The sequence below is a fragment of the Lactuca serriola genome, chromosome 1 (genome assembly GCF_051521515.1).
Source record: "Lactuca serriola cultivar US96UC23 chromosome 1, Lser_US96UC23_V15, whole genome shotgun sequence".
NCBI classification, from domain to species: domain Eukaryota; kingdom Viridiplantae; phylum Streptophyta; class Magnoliopsida; order Asterales; family Asteraceae; genus Lactuca; species Lactuca serriola.
In genome coordinates, this window is record NC_136408.1 from 133,786,302 (window position 1) to 133,797,136 (window position 10,835).

Here is a 10,835-nt window from a genome sequence, read left to right on the forward strand (position 1 = left end):
TTCCTACTGCTCCTGCTCAAAATTTGTAGAAAGTTTCTTGATTTTCTAGATGCAGTGGATAATAATTCTGCTTTCAATGGGGTTTTCTTTGATTTGTCAAAAATCAATTATCGCGAGAACTAATTAGAAAGATACGATTGAGGTAGGCCGGGTATATTTGTCATTTCTTTTCACATGCGGGAAAGGAAAGAAAGAAAAGTAAGGTACCCCCAAGGAATGAAAAAGGCGTGTTCCTAAGGAATCCCATTCTCTTTGTAATGAAACATTCATTTCCTTTTGATAACCAAACAATGCATTTTAAATAGTAATTGAATGGTTCATTCCATTCCTCCTTTTATTCCACCATACCAAACATGGTCTAAAGAAAAAAAAAAAAGAAAAGAAGAAAAAAGAAGAAAGAAACATGAACATAAATAGGCACCAAATGCAACAATGAGCAAACCATCTTAATTCTTCTGGAAAATTAGGATATAACTCATTGGGTTTCATGTGATTAATTTAGAAATGCAACCTCTCTTTCACAAGCAGTTTCACGTGAAGGATGAGATCTTGAAGATTCCCCCTTACCCTATGAGTAAAGGAAAAGTTAGAAAATTATAAAATTACATAATTATACACATATATGATGATTACATATTTGATTGTGTATGCTTTTTTATTCTGTGATATTAGAAAGGTTTGGGTGAGAAAAAATATACCACATGTGTGCTACCAATTAGGCCAGGATTCCTTTGAGAAAAAGCTCTAAACCAGGACACTTCCTTATGTCCTGAACACAAGTTGTATTAAAAGCATAAATATATTTATTTATGTGAACCAACATATCAAAGACATAGTCAACTGACATAACAAATCGACCCATTTAGACAGGATCAATACTTGGTTCGATTCATTTAAAAATTAACAATCGAATTTTAATTTTTGTATTTTATGAAAACAAAATCTTATCTTATAGGTCAATAAATCAATAATAAATGGGTGGATTAGGGTCCTATTATTCAATATTTTAAATATTTAAGTTATGATCCATCTATTAAGAAAAATGGGTCATTATCCAATATCTTAAAGAAATTGGGTCATGGATGTGATCATTATACATAAGACATTATTATATATATTTAACAAAAATGACATCTAACTTGAACGTCGTGGTTGTGTGTAACAAATTTAAGATGATATGGAGAGAAGATAACATCTCATTGAAAATATTTAACAAAAATCACATATACCTTGATATGTGGGGCCATCTGGAATTAATTTACCAAGATAGGGAAACAAATAAATGGCAAACTCAAAAAACCGCCTGTTCTGTAGGATGTATTGTCCTGTTGTTGTTTGAAACTGAGAGAGATCTCCACCAATTATATGATTCCATGACTTGTAATAACCCAATGCATCTTCTTCTTCTTCATCCTCATACACAAGACTCACCCCACACTCCTTTACAAGTTCATCATATGGCGCTGTAACAGTAATAGTAACATGGTCACCCGCCTCCATCTCATTCATCCGAAACATCCAATGACTTAACATCACCCAACACTTTCCATCTACAATAACTCCATCCAAGTGACGTTCGTATATCCATGTGTGGTTCTTTGTTATATTATGAATTGTCGTAATTGGCGTACTAGGGAACATATCATGTACTACAGAACTGATAATTGGCGTACTAGGGAACTGATCATGTGGAAATAATAACGACTCATCAGGAGGTTTCAATGTGTGCAAATAGCAGAAGTTGAGTCCAATAAGGTTGTTTGGAGATGATGATGATGATGATGGGATGGTGAATGATATTGATGGCCCCAAGCTTCTATACTTAAACCATCTTGGCATCTCCTCCACCTCATACTTTGTGCTGAATATTCCAAATTCATAAAACATTCTCTGAAAAATACAACCACCTTAATTAAATACAAACACAACAAATATATTATACATATTAACATAAAGACAGACAGTTAATCAAACAAAACCTGGACTTTTGATTCCGAAGGATTGGTTCCCACACACCCTTTGTTAAGGAAGTCTTCATTAATCCAACCCAAGCTCCGTAATACCTTTTCCTCAACACCTACCATTGCTTGGATTTTGATCATGCCTTCGATTTCATAGGACCCAGGTGTGAAATCTAACCACCAGTTTGATGTTACCTCTAGTGGGGACATTTCTGGATCAAATTCAACTTTCCTTACAAAACTCCCAAGACGAGAAAAGAGCAACAACCTGTTTAGTGTACGCGGAGGATACTCAACTGATTTCAATTTTTTACAATTGGCCATACTAAGTATCTCAAGCCTAGGAATGGTTCTCATACAACTGGGCATGGAATTTATAGGATTGTAATCCAAATATAATTCCTTTAACATGGACAGGCAACTAAAATTCATGGGAAAGCAATCTGTGGACAAATTATTATTTACCAGTGACAACCTTACTAAAGACCTCGGTAAAGAAATTGTAAACAACTTCAAATCACTTGATATAGCCCCCATAAAGGAGGAGGAAGAGGTTCGTATGTTTATGACCATATCCATATCCTCGGTTTGAGAATCACTGAGATTACAGCCATCGAGCAACAATGTTTTGACATTCTTCAGCATGCCTATGTTTCTTGGAAGTTTTTCAAGCTTCTTGCAGTTGCTCAGATCAATGAACACAAGTTCAACACATTTCTCAATTGATTCACCAACCTCAACCAAACCAATGCAATTTCTGACTATTAACCTCTCGAGTGCAGGGAATTGGTCAAAATCACCAAGACTATGCAGTTGTTTACAGAAACTTAAATTAAGAATCTTCAATGATCCGAGCAGCTTGTTGTCTTTTAAATACAATCCATCCAACTGCAAAAAGCAAAAATAAATTAGAACAGATTTCAATTATCATCAACTGAACATTGATGAATAGTGAATGAAGATAAGTTACCTTTTGCCTCTTCTCAAGTTGATGTGTATTGCTATAACAACCAACAAATGATTCAATATAACTATATGACATATCAAGAGCAACCAAATTCATCATCGGTAGCTCTAAAGGTATACACTTTAAACGAAAACCATGCATACACAAGCCTCTTAATTCATCTGGAAAGTTCTCATAAGACCCGTTCATGTGCACATAATTCATTTGTAGTAGCATCAGACTATCCATGTTACTCAAAGCATCTGTTTTTAGATCAAATGGTGCTCCCAAATTCTCTTTCTCGAGCATGCGCATGTCAAGGGAAAGACCTAGAACATTTCCCTTACCCTAAGAACAAACAAATGGCCAAAAACAAAAATGAGATAATACAAAGTAATTTGAATATGCACACTACCAACAAGTATACATAAACTCTCACCTTTTTTTGTTTCAACACTCTGAATGAATCATTATGACACCATATTCTACTTCGCTTCCATGGCTTGTCAAATGATTCTTGATGTACTTCGAATCTTCCCATCTCTTGAACCAACTGATGCATCTTCAATTCATTATTCGATCCTATACTAAGAAGATATCTATCGATGAGATTCGTGATTCCAGATCTTGTGATTATATCACATGCCATTATTATTGTTTCACTAACATCTCTATCTATTCCGACAAAAAAACAAGCTATATGCTTAAATAACTCCTTATCATTGTTGGATGGCAAAGAATCAAAGCTCATTCTCAATACATTATTTACATGGGAACTTGTTTTTTTATTTAGTCCTTCTAAGCACCCTTTCCAGTAAGCTACATCTCGGTTATATAGAGATTTGCCCAAAACTGCAAGAGACAATGGATGTCCTTGACAATATTTCACAAGCTTATATGACATCTCTTCATAACCTTCCTTGGGATAGTTGCACATGAATGCATGAAAACACAAAAGTTGTTGTGATTGGATCTCATCTAAGCCAAAAAGCAAAAGTCTTTCATTCTTCGGTTTAATGTTTGTTTTGAATAGTGCACAACTCTCAGTCAACCATCTGTTTCTTGTTGTGATTATAATTTTGCTTCCACGATGAAAACCTTTGCTTCCAAGTAATGCATCCAACTGATCAAGAGTGGTGATATCATCAAGGACTAGAAAGACCCTTTTACGGGCAAGTGCATGTTCTATCTATGTGGTGTATATTTCCATATCATGAACTCTAATTGCACTTGTTTTTGAAATGTCATTGTAGAGTTGATTTTGTAAATCAAGCAACCCATTAAACTTTCCATCACATTTCCTTGCGATATCTTCAATAAAGCTACTTGTTTGGAATTCATGAGAATATAACCCATAGACATGTTTGGCTAAAGATGTCTTCCCGATCCCACCGATACCTAAAATAGTGAGTATGTCTGCAGTATGTGAGGACTTATCATTCAACCAGGAAGTAACAAAGTGGATATGATATTCCATCCCAATGAGTAATGGCTGAGAAGTCCTTAAGGGCACATGTAATCTACGGTGGATGTACTTCACGATTTCTTTAATGAACATTGTCTGTAGCCTGAAGTTTAACAAACAGGATTTGGAGATTTTAATTTATCCGAAGAGCAAATCTAATTTGTACCATACTATTGTTATGAATTAAGTTCTTCACATCAAAACCATATTGTATTTACACTTCTAACCATATAATCATCTAATGTATAAGGTCATAATATTTATGTATGATAAGACCTAAGCTACCATTGTGTTACAATATTTCACATATTGGCCACCTAACTTCACTATGTTTCTACAAGGCCATCAAACTTAACTAGCAATGTGGCTAGAAAAAAAAATGCCAGGTTATCATCTACGACTTATAGTAGGTAAGAGAAGTTCTTGTTATTTGCTATAGAAAACTGCAAATATAGTCCCTTTGTTTTGTTGTTTTCTTTGGATTGGGTCCAAAATGTTTCATTTTTGCAATAAACGTCCTTTTCCAAGGGTTATGTTGTGGTTTTGATCCCTCGCTTTGATACAATGAGTGTTAGTCCATTAAATCCTTGTGAAATGATTACTTTGACCTTTCATATTAAATTTTATTTATTTAATTATTATTATTATTATTATTATTATTATAATTATTATTATTATTATTATTATTATTATTATATAAATAAGGGAAGTTGTTGTACAATTTGTTATTCCAAAAACCTCCTCCCTTATTCTAAAACTTTTATTTGAATATCACAATTCAACCTTTACCTAAGATGTTCATACATGGAAAGCCAAAAATGTGGGCAGAGTGGCTTCTTTAGGCAGAGTTATAACACATCTTTTCGAATATGATTTTTAATAACAAGCATATTGAAATAACTGGGACTGTTTATATAAATCAAGCAACTTATGATAAAAGACCAAATGCAACACACATGTCAATTTATCATAAAGGTTAATTTATCTATATGAATTTATTATGAGATCACATAACAGGAGTAGATTCAATTTTGTGCATCTTCTTTTTCCTAATACATGAAATGAATAACTATTTGATGATACTGAGAAAACTTATTGAAATTCATAGGGAGAAGATGATATTGACATTTTACGCCTTACTCCAACAAAATTGAAGGCTTATGAGAAATATGAGTAAGAATGTGATTACCTTCCTTTTATGTCCTTTCCTTTTAAATTAGAAACTTCTGTAAGTGCTTTATTCCATCGGTCTATTTTTTGAGCCCATTGACTTCTTTTATTTGCATTTGTCTCTGCGTCCATCGTCTGTTTATGCTTAGCCATTGCATTTCCGAAGCTACTTTGCTGCTTCCTGACATGTGTGGGCTCTACATGATAAAATATAGGGATAACAATATGGTTGGATGTCATACGCTGCTCAAGGATCAACACCAATTCATCCAGACACCATGTTGAAGTAGCATAATTCTCGGACAACACGATAATAGAAGCCCGAGATGCCTTAATTGCACTCTCCAATTCTGGTTTCAGATCTTCCCCTGTTTCAATCTCTTCATCATCCAAAAAGGTAGTGATATTGGCCTCTATAAGTGCATCGTGAAGGTAATTGGTGAAACTAAGACGAGTGTCAAGACCTCTAAAACTTAAAAATATGTCATATCTATGACCATCAATTGATGAAATATGGTCATGAGTTGATGAACTCTGAACATGAGTTGATGAAGAACATGAAGATCCTTCTGAGAGGAGTTCAGAGAGAACAACCATTATGATTTTTGGGTTGATGAAGAAGAAGATGAAGATCCCAGGATTTTGTGTATCTGTTCAATGTCAGGATCACTACATAATGCCTGTACAAAAAACCCGAATTATTAATAGTTAAAATATGCAACTTAAATCTCATCAAATAATTTACACCTCAATAATAACAATACCATTTAATTCTTCAAAATAGAACTTTAAGTGACTAAAATACAATACATATGCACCTCCGAGTTTCGAGTTGGCTTTGGAGCTATATACTGCATAATGTGTATATGTGTGTTTAAAGATATTGATTTTTGTGTTTAAAGGATATTCTATAGCTTAATTAGTGCTAAACGTGATTGCTTTGTGTACAATCTCATGGTAGAAATAATTATGTGATAGGTTTTTGAATCCTTTTGCCAACACATATAGAGCTATGTATTGATGTAGAATTACTTTCCCAAAATAAAAGTATTGATATAGAATAACCATTACATTGCCATGAAATTTATTTTAAAAGCTGTTACTCACTTAACTCACTTGGTTAACCTGTTTATATGGCTAAGTTGGGGTTCAAGAAAATAACAAACCAATTTATTCATTTAACCTACAAGGCCACAACGCCTCTGTTTTCATTTTATAAACCCACATAAACATCCCTATTGTTGTCAAAGTAAAATACATTTGAATTTCTGTAAAGTAAGCCTCAAACAAATCAACACCAAATACCATTCTCGAAACAGCTATAAAAGATCCACTATTATCTCCCATGAAAGAAATTGCAAAAGCATATATGAAATTTCAAGCTTTTACTAGATAACAACAAACAACCGAATGTAACAAAAAAAAGGATTAAATTTCTTGACATGGTTGTTTATGGATCTCCAAACAATCTTCTCAAATTAAGTTCATATAGCACTGGATCTAGTATCAGCAGACATCTTATCTAAAGTGTTTCGACTACAGTGATAGGCTTGATCCAAATAATATGTTTCTGAAACAAACTCTATACTAGATGAATGTTCAAAAGGTACATGCACGCTGTAGTCTAGACACAAACATATAGATATCGTTAAGTTTTTACTTCAATTGTAAGCAAGACACACATTATGATAATGAAATATTGAAGCTTGTTCATTATGAGCGCCTGGCTTACCATTAAGGAGCCGATAGCATCATTCAAAGGGTACCAAATATAAAAACCGTGTTATGAAATAGAAAACATTAAGAAATTCAGGAAGCAATTTAAAAGGATTGAAGAATTTCCCTACGTGCAACAAAAGTAATTGAAATGGACAAAAACCAATGACACGTTAATTAAATAAACAGGTGATTATGATTTGATTTATCATTAATAAGATGAAATTGTCTAAGCACATGTGAAACTCACTTGTAAGAATGCGCTCTCATAATTACCTGCCTACAGGACGACAAGAAGATATGAAGCAGCGATGATAGAGGATGAACCAGTAGTAACGAGGCTGAGAAAGATGATGGCTGAAAGCCACAGACCGAACCTCATTAAGTTGGCAAGGAGACGGCGAAATAACGAAGAAGAAAGGGAGACGACAAGAGAATCAACGAGGATGTGATGGTTTTCTTTTGCCGCCTCAGTGTTGCTTTTTATTTTTTTTTTTATTTTATTTTTTTTTTTTTTCCTTTTCGACTTAATATATCTATTAGTACAATGATAATTACTGGAAAGTAATACTACAAAAATCAAAAAGTATACACCCCATTTTCTAACTTATCTCAATATTCCTTTTTAGTGATTTGCCATTCAATTTTAAAAGATATCTTAAACTTTAACTTTTCAAAAGTAACAATCAGGTTATTGTCAAGAAATACACCCCAATTTGGAGTTACTAGTGGTTTGGTTTGGTTTTGATTTTATAATATATATATATATATATATATATATATATATATATATATATATATATATATATATATATATATATATATATATATAGGTTTAGGTTCATTTAAAACCATTATACTTTTGTGAGACAGTAAGAAAAAATCTAAAAATAATTTTAAAATGCAAAATAAATGGAAAAATCTAAAAATTCTTTTTTTAAATATTATTTTCGGAACTTGAGTTAACTAAAAAGAAATAAAAAAAAAATCCCGTTTTTTTTTTTTTTTTTTTTTTTTTTTTTTTTTTTTTAAATACGTGAAATATTCTAATAGAATATTACAATGACATATTCTAAAACATAATTTTAAAATGCAAAATAAATGGAAAAATCTAAAAATTCTTTTTTTAAATATTATTTTCGGAACTTGAATTAACTAAAAAAAATAAAAAAATTCCATTTTTTTTTGAAAAATACGTGAAATATTCTAATAGAATATTACACTGTACGTATTCTAAAAAATAATTTTAAAATGAAAAATAAATGGAAAAATCTAATTTTTTTTAAATATTATTTTCGGAACTTGAATTAACTAAAAAATATAAAAAATAAAAAATCCCGTTTTTTTTTTTTTTGAAAATACGTGAAATATTCTAATACAATATTACACTGTATATATTATTAAAAATAATTTTAAAATGCAAAATAAATGGAAAAATTCAAAATTTCTTTTTTAAAATATTATTTTCGGAACTTGAATTAACTAAAAAAAATTAAAAAAAAATAATAAATAAAAAAATGCGTCTCACGCTCTCACAAAATATAGATGGTCTCAAATGAACTTAACCATATATATATATATATATATATATATATATATATATATATATATATATATATATATATATATTATAACTTGAATTGATTAACATGACAAACTGTAAACGTTGGCAGTAAAACTAGTTAAATGGTATAAATGGTTTATTAACTTAAGAAACATTGTAAAAACAATGCTGTATCATTGTCAAAGTATAATACACATTAGCACACTTCAATAGTTTTTATTTTTATGTAAATTCCAACTTTTATGGTTAATCAATAATAACCAATAACCACAACCAACTTTACCAAAAAAATGTTGTTAACCAAAACCATTTTTAACCGTCTTATACACACCCCAAATCTGTGGTGTTCTTAGCCTACTTGGCATGCATGTTGGAACTCAATGGCTGATATAGCACTGGATACATGGAGTTTTCAACGTTTCTATTAAGAAAAGAAGGAACAAAAGATGGTGGTCGTCCCTGAGTTGACATGCATATATGGTGTTCTTATGACATGTATACTAGGATTCAATAGCTGATGTGGCACGTCATAAGTGGAGTTTTCAGCATTTCTATTAAAAAAGAAGAAAAGAAGGAACAAAATGTAGTGGTTATCCTTTAGTTGACACGCATATGTGGTGTTCTTAGCTGACTTTGTCTGTATACTTGGATTCAATGGCTGGATGAGGCAGTCATACATGATTTATAGGGAGACCCGAGGTTAGCCTTTGGCATTATGTATGAAAGACCATGAGGTGGCTCCTGGCATACCGTATGAAAGACCAGAGTCTGAACTCTGACAATTATTAGTTAAGTAGCTATAGACTGTATGCTAGTTGTCTTTGTGATGCTCATATGGAAGACCCGGAGGTGGCTCCTGGTACTTGTCTGTAAGACCCAGGGTTGTGGCCCCCAGACTGGCAAGAAAGACCATGAGGAGGCTCATGGTATAATGGCAAGAATATGTGTGGGACATAACACCTTTATTGATTATCATATATGAATGATATGTATGGCTGAAGGTTACGCATGACTTATATAGATCATTGGATATGTACTGTATGTGGTATTTGGGGAACTCACTAAATTTTGTGCTTACGCCTTTTAGTTTTTATTTCAGGTATTCTGGTTTTCGAATGATAGAGCTCGGGATGATCGCATCGCATACACCCGTGTTTTCCGCATTATGTGATCTTTGGGATTAGACTCTGATATTTTTTTTATTTGAAATGTTTTTCAATGTCCTGAACAAAGTTACAATAGTGTTCTGGTTATAATAAAAATGAAATTTTTATCCTTGATTTTTGGGTCGTTACAAGTTGGTATCAGAGCCTTGGTTTGAGGGATTTGTACATACTCTCAGCTGTGCCTGAACTCAAACTGAGGGTTTGGTGAAAATTTTTGTAATTAAACATTTAATTAAAAAGGAATTTCTAACCATGAAAGGGGTGTGACACGTGCAATCGGCCGAGCTCAAGTAAGTGGTTCCCAAAGTACCAATACATGTTATTATGTGATATGATATGATTATGTGAATTGCATGTTAGATTACGGCTAAGGATTTGTTCAGTATTATATGATAGAGTATGTTGGTTAGATTTTCCGTTGCATGAATGCTGCTTGATTTGTGCTTTGTGGGGCTCTTAGCAATGTGAGTTAGCTACTAAGTGAATATGCTAAGTCGCATGTAGCATAAGCTGCATAATCTCAGAGTGATGGACTTGGCCCTATTTGCGTAGCTCTTATACAATTCCAACCGTTCTAGGATTGAGTCTTTTACTTGAAGGATTATTTGATATCTGTTGCATGTGACTATATTCATGAGGTAGCTAGTTGACATTAACGGGAATCCTTCAACAGCTTAGGGTAGGGTAAGGTCGGGAACCTAGAAAAGGCTAGGATTTGCTTTAGTGGTTTAGTAGTGCAGTTTAGTGAGTTTTGGGTGCATTAATTTGAGGAAGTGACTTAGAGGATTCAGGAGGATTGTTGAGCAAAATATGGATAGGTTTGGAAGGGAGTATTGAACCCGTACTA

At 32.7% G+C, this 10,835-nt stretch overlaps 1 protein-coding gene and 1 pseudogene across 2 annotated transcripts; both read right to left on the bottom strand.

Annotated features, from left to right (window-relative positions):
• Positions 1-246: 246 nt before the first annotated feature.
• LOC145098827 (disease resistance protein RPP2B-like) lies at positions 247-7,710 on the bottom strand. 2 transcript variants are annotated; one of them, XM_079036429.1, is made up of 8 exons: positions 7,535-7,710; positions 5,562-6,222; positions 3,347-4,475; positions 2,932-3,255; positions 1,980-2,849; positions 1,230-1,890; positions 699-769; positions 247-568 (listed from the first exon to the last, which is right to left on the bottom strand). In XM_079036429.1, exons 3-8 carry the CDS (start codon positions 3,842-3,844, stop codon positions 494-496), a joined length of 2,499 nt encoding a protein of 832 aa, XP_078892555.1. In that variant the 5' UTR covers positions 3,845-4,475; positions 5,562-6,222; positions 7,535-7,710; the 3' UTR covers positions 247-493. The 2 variants fall into 2 exon arrangements, with proteins under 2 accessions (XP_078892555.1, XP_078892560.1); XM_079036434.1 differs by having other exon boundaries at positions 7,509-7,710.
• LOC145061757 (toll/interleukin-1 receptor-like protein pseudogene) lies at positions 4,097-6,139 on the bottom strand (annotated as a pseudogene).
• Positions 7,711-10,835: the final 3,125 nt, after the last annotated feature.

Bases quoted from the DNA above. Each gene is read 5' to 3' on its own strand.
- LOC145098827 (XM_079036429.1), bottom strand. From the start codon at position 3,844: ATGTGCAACTATCCCAAGGAAGGTTATGAAGAGATGTCATATAAGCTT. The intron at 3,256-3,346 runs GTGAGAGTTTAT...GTTTGTTCTTAG, and splicing joins GAGTGTTGAAACAAAAAAAG to GGTAAGGGAAATGTTCTAGG. The intron at 2,850-2,931 runs GTAACTTATCTT...TGCTTTTTGCAG, and splicing joins AACTTGAGAAGAGGCAAAAG to TTGGATGGATTGTATTTAAA.